Source organism: Schistocerca nitens, chromosome 3 (genome assembly GCF_023898315.1).
Source record: "Schistocerca nitens isolate TAMUIC-IGC-003100 chromosome 3, iqSchNite1.1, whole genome shotgun sequence".
Lineage (NCBI taxonomy): Eukaryota > Metazoa > Arthropoda > Insecta > Orthoptera > Acrididae > Schistocerca > Schistocerca nitens.
Genome location: NC_064616.1, coordinates 34,672,404 through 34,695,231, shown reverse-complemented (window position 1 = coordinate 34,695,231; position 22,828 = coordinate 34,672,404). Strand labels below are relative to the sequence as shown.

Here is a 22,828-nt window from a genome sequence, read left to right as displayed (position 1 = left end):
ATTATGTTACATTAATATAATTTGTCACTGACAGGGAGAGGTCCCCTGTGGCGAGATCAACTTTTTGAAACCACCTATATGGTGGTGAAGGGTAAGGTCGCAGGCATCACTGTGAAGCCATTAACCCTGGTGGTCCCTTGTTTATGAGTAATTGATAGAAAAGAATTTGGCATAACAGTCTAGAGTGTTATAAATTATACATTCATTTTAAGTGATGGCATAGTGTGATGGTTGGTGTACAAAACTGATATGATGAAGGTGATGAGTCTGAATCCTGTCAGATGCTTTTTAGATTTCTATTTTAAATTTTTGTCAAAATGACTTCCATTGCTATTTTTATTCAATTAATTGGTTCAGATGCATTCCCCCCCCCCCCCCCCCCCTGGTGCTTTGCCGCACCATTTTTGTCCACTGTATTAACATTTTTATTTCCTCTCATTTTGTCTTCCTATCATTCTTTCTTCATTTGGAATCTCTGTCCATCTGGTTTTAATTATATTTATTTATTAGCTTTGAGTTAATTTCTTCTGTTTTAATCATTTAATATTTTCATCCATGTTATTGCACTATTCCTCATTTTGCTTGATTTTTTCATAATAATCCCTTATTCCAGTTAAAACTTAAATGTGTCTTGTTATGACCATAAAAATTTTAAGATTACCAATGATAATAAAGCATTTGCTTAAAGTCAGGAAAATTAGGGAAAGAATTGTACATACAATATTTGCAATCTGTAATGAAACTGGAAATCAGAGAAAATGATTTTTTTGTTACTTATTGATTCATGGAATGGTTCTTTGGACAGCACAATATGTGTTTCCTCCTAAATGTACTCACCTGTGTCAGCCATGTGAAGAACTTTATCATCAGGTGAAATATAAGATAAAAATAATTCAGAGTGCACCTGAATTACTTCAAGGTAAATGCAAAATTGCTGAATGTGAAGATGTAATCAACATCCATTCAGTTGTAAATTGGATTATGTTTGCACCAGCATATGGTAACATAATGAGGTATTCCTGCTATGGATCGAAATTGGGTAATGGAAAGATCTTATTTCAGGACAGTAATGTCGTGAACTCCCCTTCAAATTTGACGAAGAAACAATGTAAATATAGAAACATAGCATTTATATTTTGTCCATGGTGCAACACCATTTCATCTTTCAAATGTTTGTTTGATGGTTAACATCCAAAAACTGTATGTCTCTCAACAAAAAATTAATTTTTGTGACTGATGCACTATCAGTATAATTACTATTAAATTATTTTGCCTTTTGTTCTTTAACTGCTGAATCAGTATTTTTAAACACTTAAATTTTACAATACATAAATAAAAATAATTAAGACTAGTTTAACAAAGATTCCAAATGAAAAAAAAGAGAGGGAGACATAATTAGAGCAAAATTGGTTTAGAAATTAACACAAAAAAAGTACATTTGAACCAATTAACTGAATGGATATAATGATGGAAGTCATTTTGATAAAAATGAAACTCTAAAAAGTAGACAGGATTCAAATCCATCACCTAGCATATCAGTCTAGTATGCTACCAACTTTTTTCTGTTGATATCTCATAAACAGTGGCCCAGGATGAATGGCTTTAGGGCGTGATGCCTTGGACCCTAACCTACACCACCAAATAGGTGGTTTCAAAAAGCTGATGAGACCACGGGGGACCTCTCCTCCTTTGATGTGAGATTAAGATATATATCTCAATTTCACTACATTCTGAGGCACTGTAATCTTTCGATGATGGTAATCATAGTTGCTACTTGCAATTAAAAATCTAATTAGCCTCAAAATTAATTTGGTGTGTGTGTGTGTGTGTGTGTGTGTGTGTGTGTGTGTGTGTGTGTGTGTGTGTGTGTGTGTGTGTGTGTGTGTGAGATTTAGAGAGAGAGAGAGAGAGAGAGAGAGAGAGACTGACTTTAATCTTTAGTCTTGTGACACACTGAGTTGCTCATACAGTTTGCTTGCCCTTTTAGGAAAGTTACCTAAGACAACATGTGGTGTCAGCTTCCAAATGTGTAAGTTCATGGAGAAATTCATAGTTTTAAATTTTATGTAGAGTGACACCTGTTGGAATAATAATGGACAATTGCATGTGGTGGAAGCTATTTCATTTTGTGATAAACTCTACTAATATTACTGTCTTTGATAGTTGTAAATGGATGTCATGTGATAGTAACTGTTACAATCAATGCCAATGTTACATTACCACATGGATAGCTGGTTAAAAATTGCAGTTGCTGTGTTATTCACAACATAACAAGTTTTGTGAATTTTTGTCCATCCCTTGATATTCATTGTGAGTGATACAGTTAATGTAGTTCCATGAAAAAGTGAAATATTTTTTCAAATTAACAGAATGTAAATGATAACTAAGGAAAATAGCATGTTTCCCATTTATAGCATTCTCCAGTTACCTTTAAGTTTAGTTTAGTACTGAATTCACAGTAGGCTTCAAAAGAGCCTGTATGATAACAGTGTGAATATTTAACCCCAGACTTTGAGATAATGTGAACTTTGCATGTAGTGGAATGCTCACCAGTGGGCACAGCAGTCGAATCTCTCTTGCATCAGAGAGTAACTTCAGTGCTGTCTGAAACATGAGGAGGACACAAACCTTAACATAAACAGCACACTGAGCAGACAAATGGGTGTTTAAGAAAGAAAGTAAGTTAATGTCCTAGCTGAGGTTACATTTATACACGCACAAAGTAGTTACACAAGTCATCTATAAGCAGCATGGACATTTGGGCTCCAAGCCAAGCAGCATCACATTGAGTTAAAATTTTCAGATGGACAGAGAGATTTAACACAAAGTTGGGGCATGTCTCCACTCTAATTTATGAGATCCATGTTGTTTTTGAAGATGTTAGTGCACAAAAAATACAGCTTTCAAAATTGCATTTGTTAACTTGAAATCTGTGTGATTTTAAGTAAGCATTGTAATTTTTGAGGTTGTGAACACCACTGGAGTCTAAGCAGTGGCTTTTGCACCAACGAAAACATTGTTCAGAACATCAAAGACCAAGTGATGTGGCGCAGTGGTTAGCACACTGGAATTGCATTCGGGAGGACGATGATTCAAACCCGCATCCGGCAATCCTGATTTAGGTTTTCCGTGATTTCCCTAAATTGCTTCAGGCAAATTCCAGGATGGTTCCTTTGAAAGGGCACAGCCGACTTCCTTCCATAATCCACTGGGACCAATGACTTCACTGTTTGGTCCCTTTCCCCCAGCCAGCCAGCCACCCAACATCTAAGATACCCTTCCTTGTTCCCAAAGGCATGGGAGGATCTCATTCTGCTAGTCACAGAGATATATGGGAATCCAAGTACATAAGTTAGCGACAACATAGATTTTCCCATCATATTAACTAATGATATTTTGGTTGGCTCTGCAGCCAGAACATATAATCATTTACACACAAAATTTCAGTGGTCCATATGTCTACCATACTCAAGAGAGAATGCTATTTGCTAATCACAATGAAATTAATTCATACCATCAACAGTGGCCCTTTTATACACCGTAGAAAACGAACAGTGGGTGCGCCAGAAATTGTCACTGCTGCCACCTAACGCAAGTGGAAGTAATGCACCCGATGATAAAACCTAGCAGGAATGATGACTGTCCTTTGAGCACCTCTGTCAATATATCCTGCAGGCTGAGTCCAAGACCATTGTTTTTTAATGTGAGTTAAAACAGGATTCCACATTTTACCTAAAGGGTAGCCCTTGTCGCTATTTGCAGTTTTGTCCTCCAATTTAATTTCAACTGATTCCTTTAAAAACACAGATCCCAATTGCAAGATGCAGGGGCATCTATATGTGTCTCATTGTAATCATTCTTTGTCCCTTGGTTAGACAGTCCTCTGCCATCACAGATTTCTCAGGTTTTTGTAAACATGTGACAATGGTGCTCCACACGTATATTGTGAATGGTGCAAATTGTAAGGTCAGTGTGTGTGTTTCCACGATGGCAAGAGATCTTGTAGACATCAGACTTCCTCAATCATTGATCAGCATTTACCGAGCCAAGGTTCGCTCTGATCTTCATATGGCAATAAAGGAACCAGTATGACTGCATCTTCTACTGGCTCCATGTAACCATTCTACTTGAACACAAGCTTTAGGTATTGTAGCTGCTGTGTCATTCTTTCTGCGTCTGAGATGACGTAAGCCTTCCTTGTTGACATTCGCAGGAGCCCTGTGCATTGCTATGGTGGATCACAACTAATTGCATGTAGATACCAGTCCTTATGCATTGGTATTTTAGAAACACTGTATCCCAGAGGCCCATTGTTCCTTCTGTAGACCAGTACATCCAGAAACAGAAGCTTTCCATCCCTTTTTACACTTCATTATGAACTTAATACTGAGTTGAAGGCAATTAGAACAATCCTGGAAATGGTTCAGACTGTGACCACACTGTAAATGTACCATCAATGTATCTCTAAAAGCAGGTAGATTTTAAAAACTGCCACACTCAGTTTTTGTATTCAAAATCTTCTGTAACTAAATTGGTAACTATGGTGGGTAAAGGATTACCCAGAACCACTCCATTAGCTTGTTCAAAATGATTGTCATCTCATAAAAAGTAAGTCAATGTCAGCATGTGATGACAAATTTCATCATTTCTGTGTCCAGTTTTTCCTTATTAACAGCAAGGGCCCTTGAAGAGAAGCCTAGGTAAAAAGAGAGACATACATCAAAGCTCACAAGCAAATTTGAGGGATCGAAACGCAGAGACTTCAAATGTTGGATAAAATGCCTAGAACTGGAAATATGGTGTTCACATTTTCCGATGTGAAGGCTAAAAACAGACACCTAGTTGTAAATATGGGGTGCACCCAAATCGCTCAAAATGGGAACCCCGTCTTTGTGGCCTTTTGGCCAACCGTCTAATCTTGCCAGAACAGCAACACTGGGATGACGGTTTTTGAAGCACATATTTGGGTACAAAACTCTTTCTCAGAAGTAAAAGAGTCTTCTAGTTTATTAATTCAGTATGGTAATTTTGTGTAGATGATTGTATGATCTGGCTACAGATGTGACAAAAATATCATTACGTCTAGCCTACAGAATACTTGAATGCTGACCTATTCTGTGCGTACACATCGAATGGGTGGCAATGATAGGTATTAGTCAGAGGCCAGTGTAACTAGCAGCATGGCTGTGGCATACCTTACTCCATTCACAGAATCACTTCTGCGTGGGAGACTGTCATATAAACCCTGGCTTTTGCCTCTGGTGACAGTACTCACAATTTTACAATGTTTGTGGTACGTTTCCCCCATTTAGAACATGGTGCACAGAAAGCTTTTTATTTACTGGCGAGAGGGCAGGGGCTTACTTGGTTTCTACTAATGTTTTGAATACATATTTTGTTGATTTTAATGCATTTTTACAGCACTAATAATTCATAACTTGTGTATGGGTGCTAATAATGTTGCTGTTCACTCCTAACCCTCTCCCCCTGTACGGTGCATTACACTTCAGTGTCCTTATCTGTCCATTCATACAGAGACAGAAAATTTGATACATGGGATAGGATAATTGATGGTGAACTATTTATAATATTAGATTCCCTGTAGTTGGTGATTCACGATAAGTGGCTGTAGTTAATTCGTAGTCAGGTTTCTCAAGTACTGTTCAGATTATCCAGTACTTGCACTAGCATATAAAACTGTCCATATTCATAGCACATAATTTGAGTTCTTTAGTTATCATAAATGGGCATTTAAAAAAGTTATGTCTGCAAATATAATACTTGGGACAAATTCTAGTACACTTTTGTAAAATTGTATCTTACTCGGGAAGTAATTTACACTGTAATTAGAGAAACCTGTGACTGCCTACTTAATCATATAAAATATATTATAAGCAAATGAACAAATATTACATCCGTGCCTACAATGATATGTCATCTGCAATGTAAAATGTGATGCATTCTTCTCTGTGGTCTCTGTACAAATTGCACACTTCTGTGTTTTGATGGGTTGGTAGCCAGTATCTCTGAAAAGTTTGTAACCCACTTCTGACTTACATGGCCTCATAATAATTAAATCTCAATAATTTGAAGTATGGGCTAGAATTTGTGCCTGTTCAAACAGACAATATTTACGTAAAGCTTTCTTTAGTCGCTGGTGATTTTTATAGATTTCTGTACCAGATGTGCTGCTGGTGTTCAATAAAGTGTTGGAAAACAGTTTATATTCAGTCCCACATCGGTACAGTCACATTCACACAGAATATTGTAAGTAGATAGGACTCTCGCTTGAGACCATTACTGCCTTCACAGGACACATTATCTCTTCGATTTCTTTGGACAGAAAAAACCAGTTTTAATGCATTGGCTGTTAATAGTCAGTCTATTTTTCTCAATGATATTCCAGTTAAGACTATTAATGTCATATGATAATTGTTTTATGCCGATTGATTGGATGTGAATTTGCATTTGAGAGTGTGCTGTGAATTTGCATTTGAGAGTGTGCTGTTCTAATGATCTGTGCCCAGTAGTTCTCTTGTCTGAACAGATGCTAGATAGTTTAGTTCAGCACTGAGAGAGTCATTGTCTAATAAGTTTTTAGCGTTGTATGTCAGAACTCTGACACAAAAAGCTAAAAGCATGTCAAACAAGGATGATCATGACAGCAAAAGAAACTGTCCAACTGCTTTGTTCAGACAAAATGGCTACAGATTATATGACATAAGATTAGTGCTCTCAGTAAACTATAGGCACATACTTGCTCAATCAGGTGCACACGTTCGCAATCAACACAAAAGAATCAGAATTTTCTGTTTCTCCCAGTCTGTGGAGCAACAGTGAGTAAAAAGGACAAATTATACACAGTGTATTTTACAATTTATATTACGGGCTTCTGAAGGTTGTAAAGGGTTTTAGCAGATGAAGTTTTGATAAGGAATGCATGTCCATAAATGTATAATTTGGATGTAAATTAAATTTGAAGATTAGATCACTCCCTACACACATGCAGCAGAAACAGTGGGCTTCAACCCGTGTGCTCTGCCCAAGTCCACGGCACGGGCAATGTTTTGAGTATTTGTTGTCAGGTTATCTTTTGTGTGACGTAGATGACATCTTAAAAGGTGAGTGTGTGGTGTGTGTGTGTCTGTCTTACCACCACAGTAAGCACTCCTGGTTGCGAACGTACCAGTTTCTTGCAGCCGTTGTTGTAGTCGTAGAGAAATGATATGTGGTGTCATAATTGCAACAGGGGCTGATGAAGGTGACTAAAAAATCCTAGAATACTTAAGTGGAAGACGGTCATGGCCCCAGTCTTAGATATTATGGTAAATTGTGTGAATGTGACAGCAGTTAGCTTGGACTGAATTCAAACTGTTTTTCAACGCATTTCGACACAGTGCTGTGAAATATAACAAGGTGAAATAACTTCACTCGCTCTGATACCACTCTCGATATAGGTGTTACTGTATCTTTTCTTATGGCAGAGAACTGGAAGACAGTATGTCGCTTGATATTTTATTTTAGTATATAAGCTTATTTCGGCTGTATTGCCTTCATCATTACGTATCCTGACCCCGTAAATGGATGTATGTCAACTTTGAGTGGTTTTTTTTTTTCCAGCAAAATTTTAAAGTTGTTACATAATTTGCTGTTGCACGTGTTTTTTGCCCCCATTGTCTGACAGTTGTAGAAATTCAAGTTTGAAACTAGTTGTTTACTCAGAACAACTAGCCATCGAAACAATTTCTGCAACTGTCAGATGGGGAAAAAAGTATTATAATATATATATAGAACAGCAAGTTATGTAACAACTTTAAAAAAATGACATCTAACAACTACAGACAGCAATAATGGTTCACTCAAAGTTCACATATGTCAATCTACAATGTCAGGACTTTTACTGATGAAGGCAATAAAGCAAAAATAAGCTTATATACTAAAATAAAATATCAAGCAGCACACTGTCCTGCAATTCTTTGCGTTACGTCCCACTGTACATAATATATGCTGCAGGTCCCACAATAAAGTTTCTTTTTCTCCTTTATTTTGCACACTTGATATACATACCATCCTGTAATTTCCTAAATCTTATTGTTCAGAGTACAGTTCACATATGGCCGATGATAACAGTAGAAATATTCTGTATAGAAACATTTTCTTTAAGGATGTATGCATAATTGAAGACTCACAAAAATCGAATGCACTGGAATATCTGACACCACTAATAATGATTTGTTTTTGGAGTGACCTACCTCTTTTGAGTGCCTGTTTCTATACTACACTATGTGATCAAAAGTATCCAGACACCTGGCTGAAAAGACTTAAAGTTTGTGATGCCCTCCATCGGTAATGCTGGAATTGAATATGGTGTTGGGCAACCCTTAGCCTTGATGACAGCTTCCACTCTTGCAGACATACATTCAGTTAGGTGCTGGGAGGTTTCTTGGGAAATGGCAGCCCATCCTTCACAGAATGCTGCACTGAGGAGAGCTATCGATTTCGATTGGTGAGGCCTGTCACGGAGTCGGCGTTCCAAACCATCCCCAAGATATTGTATAGGATTCAGGTCAGGACTCTATGCAGGCTAGTCCAATACAGGGATGTTATTGTTGTGTAACCACTCCTCCACAGGCCATGCATTATGAACAGGTGCTCAATTGTGGTGAAAGCTGCAACCGACATCCCCGAATTGCGTTTCAACAGTGGGAAGCAAGAAGGTGCTTAAAACATCAGTGTAGGCCTGTGCTGTGATAGTGCCACACAAAACAACAAGGGGTGCAACCCCCCCCCCCCCCCCCCCCATGAAAAACATGACCACACCATAACACCACAGCATCCAAATTTTACTGTTGGCACTACATACATCGGCAGATGACTTTCGCGGGCATTCACCATATCCACACCCTGCCATCGGATTGCCAGTTTGTGTACCGTGATTCTTCACTCCACACAACGGTTTTACACAGTTCAATTGTCCAATGTTTAAGCTCCTTACACCAAGTGAGGCATCGTTTGGCATTTAACAGCGTGATGTGTATCTTATGAGCAGCCACTTGACGATGAAATCCAAGTTTCCTCACCTGCCTATTACGCATTACGACCCTCTTCAACTGTCAGCGGTCTCTGTCAGCCAGCAGACAAGGTTGGCCTGTACGCTTTTGTGCTGTACGTGTGTCTTCATGTTTCCACTTCACTATCACATCGGAAACAGTGGACCTAGGAATGTTTAGGAGTGTGGAAATCTCGCATACAGACGTATGATACAAGTGTCACCCAATCACGTGACCACGTTCAATCAGTGAGTTCTGTGGAGCGCCCATTCTGCTCTCTTACAATGTCTAATGACTACTGAGGTCACTGATATGTAGTACCTGGCTGTAGGTGGCAGCACAATGCACCTAATATGAAAACCATATAGTTTTTAGTGGTGTCCGGATACTTAGACTCACATAGTGCACGTCAGGAACATCTTGTACTTTTCTCTAAATTTTATAATTAAGGAAATAGTACTAACCAAAAATGTTTTTACATAAATATTCAGATTTTAGGACAGGAAACTTTCAAAAAGTCTAGTGTTACTGTCTCCTAACACAAATTTTTCTTTATCCAAGAACGTATTCTATTACTAGAAAGGAAGATTTCTCATAAACAATAACATGAGAGATAGTGTGAAATTTTTGGTTCTACCAACTTAATATGAAATAGGAAGTTTTTGTGAAATATTGCAAAATTTGGCATTTTCTCAATTCCTAAGTAAAAAGTCTTACAAATGTGAAGGCAGAAGTTTACTGATATTGGCCATTGATAGTTATTTACTATTGAAACTGGATCTTGAGTTTATGTCTCAAGTCTGAGGTTACCCATATAGTCTTAAAATAAGCATTCATTTCCTTTTTAACAAACTGCTGCATGTGGCACAGCCTGTAAGAGCTTTATCTGCCAAAGTCAATTTTCCAGATCCTTTTGCACAACAAGTCATAGGAAAAACATCGCACTTTAGAGAGATCTTAAGTGCAGTTTTTTTAATTAAACTGGATATTTTCACAGTATGCAAATACAAATACTACCAGACACAGCACTTGAGTTTTGCAGACACGGCCTTTCATGTTTGCTTCTTTCAGTCAGTCGGACTACACTACAGATCAGGCTCTGTCCACCTGCAAGATACACAATTATGTGACATCACGTTCTGTCTTGTGAGTGGTAGATAGAAGGAAGCCAAGCAACTGCATGTCAATTACTTGATTTTGAAGCTGAAGTGCCATATTTGGTGGTTTCCGTATATACAATCTTACGAAAATTTGCAGTTTAATTGATGCACGGAATTAAAGATCTCTCCAAAATGCACAATTTTTGGAACAATTTGCTGTGTTAAAGTTTTTAAATGTAAGGGTGTTGGATAAAGCTGTTACCTGTATTCCGAGTTGAAACAGTTCAAAGACTGTCACTATTTTGGCAAGAAGGAATTTGTAATGAAGAAACTTGCAAGCTTTTGAAAAACATGAAGTACCTCAGTCAGAGATAAAGTAAACAGTGACTAGCTTGCCTACTTTTACGGCTACAGATACAGACAAGTCTGCCTTTGCAATATGGTAGCTGAACAACATTTTCTGGATTAATTTTTCAGTGTACTTCTGAAGAAAAAAGTGACTTTGGTGGTCAAGATAAGTGGGACATCTTCTCTCAGGTTACAGTCGCAGTGGCACCGATATCAGTGGAGTCTGTTGATGACCAACATCAGCCAGGGGCAGCTGATATTTTCAAAACGGTTTACCACTGCAGGTGTGGTCACGATGTAGCCGATCTCATCGTCCAAACGTACAGATTTCAGATGACAATAAGTGACAAGAACGGTGTTTCTTACTTTTATAGTTACTGCAATAGATCTTTTTTGGGATGTCGTAGGTTTGTGTCGACTGTCTACTAATTATTATTACTGCTTACTGCCAGTGGGATGGTGATTCTGTTATGCGAATTGGTTTGCAGATATGGTGTATGGGTTTCCACTTTCCAGTGCTTCAGGTGTTCCAAATATATTGTTCTAAAGTTTATGCTTGTCTTTCACATGTATGCTGGATGACAGTCATTGGAGGTTAATTGATGTGTGTCTGCACAACTTCAAATAAATACAGCAGAACAGGGTTTGTAATCTTGCTTTTTTCCTCCCCTCATCTCAGTATGTTTGTAAAGCTCGTCTGGTTATTACAGTAACTTAGGAAAAAGTGTACAGTAATCACAACATTCTTTTCGAGACAGGCATAGCTCATTCAAATGCATTCAGCATCTTTTTAAGTGCAGAAACCACAGTGCAGCAGTTGTCTCCAAGCACTGAAACATCATGGTATCCATCCTGACCTAGGAGGTTAGATTCTAATGTACTTCATACATAGAATAGAGTCTAACCTAATCCAACTTCCCTGACCTCACCAAAAACTGACGAAGGGGATCGGATGCACTGTGACCAAACTGTTGGCCGATGTTATTGGGTGACCTCTGCCGACTATTGTTGGTGCCACTGTGAACACAACCTTAGTGCTGCTGTCATCTCACAAATAGAAATTTGAAGTAATGAGAATGCTTTCTTTCAAGTAACTTTCAACGCTGTTTGGATGCAGAGTTATTTGTCGTTTAATTGGTAATGTTCGAAAGGTTCTAAGTAAAAGATTTTTTTTAGCAATGACACCATATGTTATATATGTGATGCCAGTAAATATAATATACAGTAGACTTTAAACTGTCTGACTCATGACTATCAGACCTACTTATTAAAGTCATAATAATACTTCTCCATGATAAAATAAGAATTAATTTATTGTACATGCTATATTTTTCCAAAGCTTAAGGAATCAAGTGCTGGCTACAATGCTGTGTGGCATTTCAAAATGTTTTGTGTGTCTTTTGTGTTTCCAGCACATCTGGAGTCACAGTTATGAGGTACATGCTGTTTTGTTAATACTGAATAAATTACCGGAACCACTCTCCAACAAACAATACATAGAAGCCCTCTACCAATGTTCACAAACAACATTGAACATGCATAGAGAGCAGCTGTACTGGCAGCCCTGTGTTTTTTGTTTCCTCAGTTGCGTATGGGATACCCAAAGTGAGTGTGTGTGTGTGTGTTGTTAATCTGCTGTTTTGTGTGGTTCTTTGTGTTTTAATCAAAGAGTCCAAAATTAACTATGAATGGAAAAAAAACTAGTAGTGACTGTGAATTGAAAACTGTTTTTGTTGTTACGGTCTTCAGTCCAGAGACTGGTGTGATGAAGCTCTCCGTGCTACTCTATCGTGTGCAAGCTTCTTCATTTCCAAGTAACTACTGCACCCTACAGCCTTCTGAATCTGCTTAGTGTATTCATCTCTTGGTCTCACACTATGATTTCTACCCTCCACACTGCCCTCCTAATACTAAATTGGTGATCCCTTGATGCCTCAGAACATGTCCTACCAACCAATCCCTTCTTCTACACAAGTTGTGTAGCAAATTCCTCTCCTCCCCCAATTCTATTCAGTACCTCCGCATTCGCTACATGATCTACCCATCTAATCTTCAGCATTCTTTTGTAGCACCGCATTTCAAAAGCTTGTAATCTCTTCTTGTCTAAACTATTTATCTTCCACATTTCTCATCCATACCTGGCTACACTCCATACAGATACTTTTAGAAAAGGCTTCCTGACACTTAAATCTATACTCGATGCTAACAAATTTCTCTTCTTCAGAAACACTTTTCTCGGCATTGCCAGTCTACATTTTATATCCTCCCTGCTTTGACAATCATCAATTATTTTGCTCCCCAAATACCAAAACTCATCTACGACTTTAAGTGTCTCATTTCCTAATCTAATTCCCTCAGCATCACTTGATTTAATTAGACTATGTTCCATTATCCTCATTTTCCTTTTGTTGATGTTCATCTCATAGCCTCCTTTCAAGACACTGTCCATTCTATTCAACTATTCTTCCAGGTCCTTTTCTGTCTCTGACAGAATTACAATGTCATCGGCAAACCTCAAAGTTTTTATTTATTCTCCATGGATTTTAATTCCTATTCCAAATTTTTCTTTTGTTTCTTTTACTGCTTGCTCAGTGTATAGATTGAATAACATTGGGGATAGGCTACAACTATGTCTCACTCCCTTCCTAACCACTGCTTCCCTTTCATGGGTTCTGTACAAATTGTAAATAGCCTTAAGCCATAGGGTCAGTATTGCTTCATGTGTTCCATTATTTCTATGGAATTGTTCCAACATTTCTATGGAATCCAAACTGATCTTCCCCGAGGTCGGCTTCTACCAGTTTTTCCATTCGTCTGTAAAGAATTTGTGTCAGTATTTTGTAGCCGTGCCTTATTAAACTGACAGTTCAGTAATCACAAACTACCTGCTGTAATGTGACTGGATTCTATGGTAGCAGCCAAAACTATTCCTTTGGAGTCAGGGATAGGAAAAAGTACTGTTGATGAATGGAAGAAAAATCAAGCAAAAACTGAAAAGCGATGTGCTTCCAAAGCTATTGGAAATGTAATAAAAATTAGGAAGAAAGTGTTGAAAGGTAAATTAAAGAAGTTGAGAAAGTTTTATTTTTGTGGCATGAGCATTGAAGAGGGAAAAGTTTGCCCATTACTGGGCTGATATTGCAGAAAAAAACATTGCAATACCAGTGACAAGTAGAAGGACAAGATTCAGAATTTACTGCCAGTGGTGGATGGCCAGATCAGTGCAAGAAAAGATTTGGTATTCATCAGATTACCATTAGTGGAGAGGATTCATCCTCTGAGGCTTTGGCCATCCTTTAATGACTGTCTTCAAAGGAGAGAAGAGAATTTCCTGTGAACAGTTGTAGAATTGTGATGTGTGTGGTTTAAATTGCAGGATTCTCCTTACAAAAATACTTGTTGCAAAAAAGAAAATTGCAGTATCTGGATATAAGAAAAGTAAGGAGCAAGTTACCATATTGGCTTGCAGTAACGTAGCCCTACCTGACAAATTCGGTATCACAGTCCCTACATTACACTCATCAAAAGAAATCATGGTTGAATTAAAAAATCTTTAAAACCTGGTTCCAAAACAAATTTGTGCGAGCTGTAGAGAAATATATGAAAGACAAAAAATTACTGAGGGAAGCTCTGCAGCTGCTTCATAATGCGTCCTCACACCCTGCCACTGATGGCGTCATGGATGGAGATATCAGAGCATTATTTTCACCGCCCAATGTGGCTGCTCTTTGTTACCCAGTGGACCAGGACATCCTTGAAATGCTAAATTAGTAGTATTGCCGCTGTCTCCTTAGTTCATTGGTACTAGTGAGTCATAATAATGCAGACTTGTAACTATTCTGAAAAGGATCCTAGATTTCTTAAGGTGTGTGATCGAAGTGTGGGAAGAGATTCTGCATGTATCATTAAAAATTCTTGGAAAATCTGTTAGATCATAAAGTGGACATTTTGACTTTGAATCCACGTGTGAAACAGGGGTCATTGAGGGGAATGATGATATTGTTTTGTTGCTCAAAACTGTACTGGGGTGGGATGTCAGGATGTCGCTGCAGGTGACTTCACAGAATGGATTACAAGTGACGAAATTGATGATCTAACTGACTATGATATTGTGGAAATGGTGACACGGAGAGGTGTGTGTGTGTGTGTGTGTGTGTGTGGCCGGGGGGGGGGGGGGGGGGGGAGTAACACAGGAGGAGGTGGCAAATGTAGATGGCAGGAGGAATCTCATCCCACATTCAGAACAGTTAAAGATGATTGAGGCAGCACTGCAGTACATTAGTGAGCAGGAGGAAGCTATGCCAGCTGGTAATGTCTGTTTGCGTAATTGGAGGGATAGTGCAACATGGAAGAGGGCTAAAGAGGGAGCCATCTATTGAAGACTTATTTTTAAAACCTCAAACTTGTAAGATTCATGTTTTTGTTTGACCCTGCTTTTCATGTGTGTAATCGTACATTCATACGTTATGATGCAGATCATTTTATATTTCCTGTAATGATTTTTGAAGAGTGCAGTATGTATGTAACAAACACTTATAACTAGCAGTTATTATGTAAGAAATCTGAAAATTGTAATAAAATTGGATGCTATGGCTAGTGTCAGAAGAGAGAATTTACAGAATTCTGGCCTATCTGGCTTGACCTTCCACCACATTAGGCTGGCTAGGAGACTGTCTGCTGTAACTGATAGGGATATATTCATTTTCAGCATAAGACTGAAAAACAATGACATACAATAAAAATAAGAATGTAAATGAAAATTAAGCCATCAGAAAATAAAAAAAAAAAGCTTAAATTGGCTGACAACTAAAATAAGTGTTGCTATGAAAATATGTTAGTTAATGAATTATTTCAGTTATAACATTTGGGCTTCTAGAAAAAATATTGGTGGTCTTTGCTGGAACACAGAGGAAAATGAGCATTTTAAAAATCCAGGCCAGAAAATAGCTCATTTCAAGCCCATTATAAGAAAACATAATGAATAATCAAACAAAATAAATTCATTTCCATATGTGTACTTGTATGTTGTGGGGTGTGCACGGTTGGAGCTATATGGGACTCCTGATATGTCTAGATATGAATTTGGCCGGTGACACGTACGTAAGCACCCTGTCTGATTACCTGCATCCATTCATGTCCATTGTGCATTCCAACGGGCTTGGGCAATTCCAGCAGGACAATGCAATACCCCACACATCCAGAATAGCTACAGAGGGGACCCAGGAACACTCTTATGAGTATAAACACTTCTGCTGGTCACCAAACTTCCCAGACATGAACATGAGCATATCTGGGATGCCTTGCAATGTGCTGTTCAGAAGAGGTCTCCACCCCCTCTTACTCTTACGGATTTATGGATAGCCCTGCAGGATTCATGGTGTCAATTCCCCCCAGCACTACTTCAGACATTAGTCAAGTCCATGCCACATCGTGTTACAGTTCTTCCGTGTGCTTGCAGGGGGGGCCCTACACGATATTAGGCAGGTGTACCAATTTCTGTGGCTCTTCAGTGTATATTTCAAGCTGTGTCTCGTAGCGACTGCTAGGAACTAACAAGAAGTAATTGCAGTGTATGAATTTGTTTCAAAGATTACATGAAAGTATACCATATTAGAAGTTCTTTTTGTTTTAAATGTAATAAAGGTCTATTGTACTGAAGGGTGTTTGCAAGGAGGGGTTTTGTCACTACTCCTGTGGAACCTAGTGGTGAAAGAACTTGTCAAAAAGTTAAATACTAGAGTTAACTTTCGCCAAATACACACAGATGGTTTAGTCATAATAGTACCTGACAAATTTTGTAGTACAGTTAGAGTAATGGCACAATGTACATTGAACATTTTGCAAAACTGGTGCAGGACACATGATCTAAGGGTCAGTCCCAAGAAAACTGTTGCCACACTGTTCATGAGGAAGCTTATCAAGAACACATACTGGAATCTCAAGTTTTTGAGAAAACTCTACCAGTGGAGGACAGTGAAGTATCTAGGGGTAATCCTGGATGCAAAACTGTCGTGGACCCCACACATACAGAATGTATTTTCCAAGACAAAAGGTGTTCTTATGTGCACTAGAAGGTCCTGTGGCAAAAATTGTGGTCTAATATCCAGGAGCATGTACTAGATATACACCACCGTAATAAGACCTATGATAACTTATGAGGTTACACTTTGGTGGAATAAAGTGCAACAAAGGTGGCTGCGAAAGAGCTTGGCAAGGGGCAGAGTTTGGCGTGCTTAGCCATAACGGGCTGGGATGGAGACCATGCTGGACATGTTCCCATTATGCCTTTTGGTTATAGTGGAGGCAGCGGCAGGGCCATACTGGTTTTAAAAAACTTGAAATAACTGAAAACCATTAGGAAATCCAGAATCCTCCACCAGTATAGTGAATTGGTAAATATATGAATTATTGGGGAAATACCGGCTGACTGTACAACTTCTGGTTTCTGCAATAAATTTTCAAAGGTAATAATTAGAAGTAGGGAGCAGTGGAAGAGTGAACTTTGATACCATTTGGGAGAATTAGACCGGTTTACTGATGCATGGGAACCAGAAGAAGGTTCAGGGGGTGAGGTGTATTGAGTACAGTCTACATTAGAGAGGGCAATGCCTCTAGCGAAGTTGGCTGTGGTATTTCAGGCAGAAATACCCGATATCAGAGTATGGGAAGAGGAGAATCTGTGCAGGTGCTATAAGGATCGTGGCATCTACATTCATTCAGACAGGCGAGCAGCTCTGAAACCTCTTGTCAGTCCTTGCAGTGAGATCAGAGATCATTTCAGAATGCCATGAAGCTGTTGTAAGGCTGAGGGAGAGCAGCATGATAAACTTGTTGTGGTTCCTTGGTTACTCGGGAACCAGTGGCAGTTTACAATCTGATAGGCTGGCCATGACAGGTAAAACAACTCCATTTGTTGGATCAGTACCTGTTGTAATCATTAAGGTAATGATACGAACAAAACTACATAGCTGGATTAGGACGTAGCACAGAGAATATTGGACTAAGATCCAAAAACAGAAAAATTACAAGCTAGAACTATTCAAAGGCCTTCTACTCTTTAAAGGTATTGGTTGTCTTTATAAAAATTACACGGAGAGAAACCACGTGATAAACTCAGTTTTGGTATTGGCAACAGTTTGCTAAGACCACTGTATTTTGTCTCTCTGCGTAAATCTATCAGTCGAGATCTGTTCTTCACAATCTCTGGAAATTTCATGAAATTTTGCCACAGTTCGTGCATGAGAGCAATCTGAATAAAACGCTGCATTCGTGTACCAACTGATCATGTAAACTGCTACCAGCACAGAAACTACCAAGTTGAAGGGTTAGCAAACCTTGTAACCACATGTGAAAAGGTAATGCATTTAATATTTTCATTGTTTTCTTGATTCTGCTTTTATCATGTATGACAGCTTCAGCAGCGTCCACACAATTAATCTGCAATTCACACTCAGCCTGTTTGGCAGATGGTTCATAGACACACTTCCAGACTATTTCTCAACCATTCCACTCATGAGAAACACGTGGGAAAAATGAACAGCCAAATATTTTCATGCATGCTCTGGTTTCTCTTATTTTATTACAATGGTCATTCCTCCCTCTATAGGTGGGACTCGACAAAATTGTTTGGCATTTGGAAGAGAAAGTTGGTGATTGAAAATTTGTGGAAAGGTCTCATGGCAATGAAAAACACCTTTGTTTTTATGATTGCTGCCCTGACACTCTTATCGTTTGGCTAGGACTTGCTATAAGAGATTTTCAGAGAGTTTATCAGCAGCTTGATGTATTAAAGGTGACAAGGTGCACAGATTAAACATTTGTAATGTGCTAAGAAAATTGTCAATTTCTCTGTCTACAAATATCAGTTTTATTCTGATGTCATACATGATAAATTAAGATTTTTTTTAAAAGTCAGGAGTATAATTTTGAATTGATTTGTATTTTAATGGCTCTCCCTCAGTAAGTTGTCTTGATGGGGGCTTTGTCAGAGTTGCATGTTTATAAATATCCTCAGCCTGGCAGTGAAATACTATGTTATATAGTTAAAAGTGCACTAATTTTTCATGTGATTTCCTTTATGATTGACGAACTTTGTCACCAGTTCTCCATGATGTAGATTCAGTCTATGAAATGCACTTGTGGAAGGTCTACAAAATACTTTTCTACTGCTGTCTTAATATCTTCATTAAATCAAAACATTTTCCAGACACTAATTTGTGTAGATGTGGGCATAGGTAGTGGCCAGCTGTCAATTTTGGTGAATAGTATGTATGTTCCAACCATTAGAACTTCTAATCTCTGTTTTCCCATTGCCAAGCAACTTGGTTTAGTATTTGTGCTTTGATATCAAAATAATAAAGTCTGTTAATGTGTTTGATGCAGCCCCACTTTGTTTTGATGTTGTGCTCTGATACCAAAATAATAAAATCTGTTAACGTGATTGTAGCAGCTCAGCTGCAGTGATGCCAGCTTTATAGGTTAGCAGCAACTGACTTAATGTGTGGCCACATGATTAATAGAGCACTGTAGGTAACTATCTTAATTGCACCACGTGCTTGCGGTGCTGTTTGCAGGACATCATCTATTTGATGGCAGTTTTCCTCTGATCCACTTTCCAGGTTGAAATGGTGTGATACGAAATCCCGCCTCTACATCCTGCTAGAGTGTTTGAGGTGGTGTTTGTGCAGGTGGTTCTGTCTAGTTTGCTGACAGTGGAGCGAACTGTAGGCTTTGCTGCGGTATATATCAGGTGCCAGGAGATGCCTGGGATTTGGGAAAGGCTCGACCTCTGTGGACACCCACAGCTGCCTAAACAACCTTGAAAGTTCCTGTAGCTTGTGGTGGGGGCCAAAGATGTACCTGTGGTACTACCAGGGACTGGTGCAGATGGTACATACATGTGGACAGGATCATAGTGGGTCCCAGTTTTGTACCAATGGAATGGAATTATGGACTTGGCTGCAAAGGTCCTTGTGAAGTTTGAGCTGGGTCATGGTTTGTTTGTGATGTTGTGGCTGATGCTATATCTGATGGCAGACCATCTATCCTTCCCTGACCGCTGCCAAAAAGCTGGGGCCCCTGTGATATACAGGGTGACAATTATTGAACTATATGAAATAAAAATCATAACTTCTGAACGGTTTGCGTTAGTACATTCAGACTGCACAGTTGGCTGTGGGCCATGATGGGAGTTAGTATGCACATGTGCACACACCTTGTTGTAGTCGGCCATTTGCCCAACTGCGGCTCAAAGGAAGTTTGCAACTGAGCTCAAGCTGAAGACAGCCGGTCCAAGTGCGCTAACAATCAAGAATTTGATTTGCAAGTTTGAGAGAACGGGTTGTGTTCATGATGACAATGTCAGTCATCCAAAATGGGTTGAAATGCCTGAAAACATCACGAAGACACATGTTATGTTTCAAACCAACCCCAGGAAATCGATCAGATGAGCTGCACAACAGGTAGAAATCAAGCGGGAGACATTGCGACAAATTGTTGTTGAAGACCCACATTTCTTTCCGTACAAAATTAAAACCCATAAGCCATTAAGCCCCAGGGGGCCATGAAACAGCAGTTGTGTTTCACCAACAATGTTGTCCACAGAATTGACGAACAGGACTTTGATGCGAATATGGTTTGGTTTAGCTATGAAGCCCACTTCCATTTGGATGGGTTCATCAGTAAGCAAAATCGTCACATTTGGGGGACTGAGAATCTGCATTTCACAATCGAGAAACCTCTTCAATCTCAACGGTTGACTGTGCGGTGTGCAATTTCCAGTCATAGAATAATCCGTGCGATATTCCTTGATGGCACAGTGACTACTGAATGGTACATGAAGGTTTTGGATGATTATTTCATCCACATTATCCAAAGTGACCCTGATTTCAACAAGATGTGGTTCGTGCAAGATGGAACTCCACCCCACCGAAGCAGGAGAGTGTTTGATGTCCAGGAGGAGCACTTTGGATACCATATTCTGACTCTGGGGTACCCAGAGGCCAGTGGCATGGTCCTCGATTCGCCGCCATATTCTACGGATCTGAAAACATGCGACTCCTTTTAGTGGGGCTATATTACAGACAAGGTGTACAGAAATAACCCCAAAACCATTGCTGAAAACAGCCATTCAGGAGGCCATCAACAGCATCAATGTTCCAACACTTAGGTCGGTCATGCCAAATTTTGCTGTTCATCTCTGCCACATCATCGCCAATGATGGCAGGCATATCAAATATGTCATGACCTAAATCCAAATATCTGAAGTGACATTTACATATTGAATAAAGTGTGTGCACACAGCAGTTTGTAACTAATTTGCATTTTTTTCATATAGTTCAATAATTGTCACCCTGTAAGTATTCAGTGGTTGACTTTTTGTGCTGGCATCACAACCCGTTTCCTTCTAAATGGGTAAACAGCATTTGAAGACTTTGCACATGTGGCTCCTGTGCAATCCATATTACAGTGACATTGTCCAATTAATTTGTACAGTTAGGAATATCTTGTATTAACTGTTCTAAGTAACACTGGAACATAGTGGGCGTACTAGTGACTCCAAGAGGCAAGTAATTATAACTGTATATGCCAAAAGGCATATTGAACACCAGGATCTGTTGCATCTGCTCATCTAATGGCAACATTAAATATGCAATTGTGAGATCAATCTGAGAACATTACTAGCTGCCAGCCAGTTTTGCTAGTAATTCTTCAGGTGCAGGATTCGATACAGGTGAGTCTTAGATTGTGTGCTAAGTATTATCTTAAAATTACCATAGATTCAGATACTACCATATGGTTTTTTTTATCTACAGCCATACACATTGCCCGCTATATTGCTGATACTGGCATAAAGACAGCTAATTTATGAAGTCTGTGTAGTTCTGCTTTAAATTGAGTCTTGGAAAATGAACAGAAATGTCTGAGCTCAATAGAAGGGACATAGAGAAGAGTGTTTTAACAATACATATGCATAAAAATTTGCAGCACAGCCAAGTGATGGTTTTAATAATTAATCATACTCTTTACACAACTTATTCAGGTCTTAACTAGAATGATTTGATCACCTACTGTAAAAACAAATGCTCTGAAAGCATCTAATCCAAAAAGTCAATTACTGTTGCCAAGTTTACAACAAGAAACATTAGGTTACATTCTATTTTCAGATACCTTCACAGTCGTAAAGTTTTAATTATAACCACAAAAAGTATTGGTACATAATTAATTATTTGTTTGTTTGCAGGTATGTGTGTCTGCAGTCCTGATACATATTGAAATCCCCTTGCCACAGTACCTCAGCACACCACTAACAGTGCCAAAATAAAATGGCACAGCCCATTGATAAAGTGGAGTATTGTGTGTTTATTCATGTTCTGTTTTTGAAATGGAAAGATAGTGCAACAGTCTATGCCAAATTGGCATGGGTGCACAGCAACTCTGCACTGTCATATGATGTGGTAGGTAGGTGGTGGTGATGCTTCCATTGTGGTGAGACAAGTCTCGGTGTAAGAGACCTGGGAACTGCAAAAGGAGTGTGAAAGCCCCAGTACTCGAAGAATGGCGTATCACAATGGCAGCAACAGTGGAATGAGTGAAAATCAATTGTGCATTTTGCAATTTTGTCATATGATGACATAGCTGGAGACTGTGGCTGTTATTTAAAGACAAATGTTGATGGTGATACCAACCAGCCACAAATTTACTTTCAGTTCCTTTATTCGAAGGGTACCATTACCAGTTTCGAATCATTGTGATTCATCTTCAGATGGTTTACATGCTTTCCCTACAACATGTGGTGCATTTTTTACAGATTAATTGCCGATAAGAATGCAGTGGGAATGTATTCACATCTGTTGGACGAATGTTATTAAAACAAACCCTCCAAACCGACATTTCACGTAAGTCACATCCAATGAAAAATCTGTAATGCAACCATCTGTTTGGTGTGCTTATAATTATGTATTATTTATATTTTAGGGCAATTAATCTGTAAAAAACGCACCACATGTTGTAAGGAAAGCACGTAAACCGTCTGAAGATGAATCATAACGATTCGAAACCGGTAACGGTACCTGTTGTATAAAGGAACTGAAAGTAAATTTGTGGCGGGTTGCTGTCCCAACACCATCAACAATTGTGCATCAGTTGTCTGCATAAAGCACGATGTGATGAAGGTCGCTGCCCGCTGGTTGCCAGGACAGTTCGTACTCGTTTGAGAAGCCTGCCGAACTGAGGCATCAGCGGAAATGTTGCACCTGTGTGAGGCTGATCCAGGTGACTTCTTTAGCTGCCTAATCACCACAGGCTATAGTGGTATCATCGAGACTAAGG

At 39.0% G+C, this 22,828-nt stretch overlaps 1 protein-coding gene across 5 annotated transcripts in view; it reads left to right on the top strand.

Moving 5' to 3' along the window:
• Positions 1-22,828, top strand: part of LOC126247978 (protein Aster-B-like) — a 224,423-nt gene that overhangs the window by 152,470 nt on the left and 49,125 nt on the right. For 4 of the 5 annotated variants that reach the window (XM_049948546.1, XM_049948544.1, XM_049948545.1 and 1 more), the window contains one exon: positions 1,988-2,029. The exons of the other annotated variant lie outside the window; for it this stretch is intronic. In XM_049948546.1, coding sequence (XP_049804503.1) covers positions 1,988-2,029 — 42 coding nt within the window. The remainder of the gene's footprint in view (positions 1-1,987; positions 2,030-22,828) is intronic. 5 annotated transcript variants of the gene reach the window in all.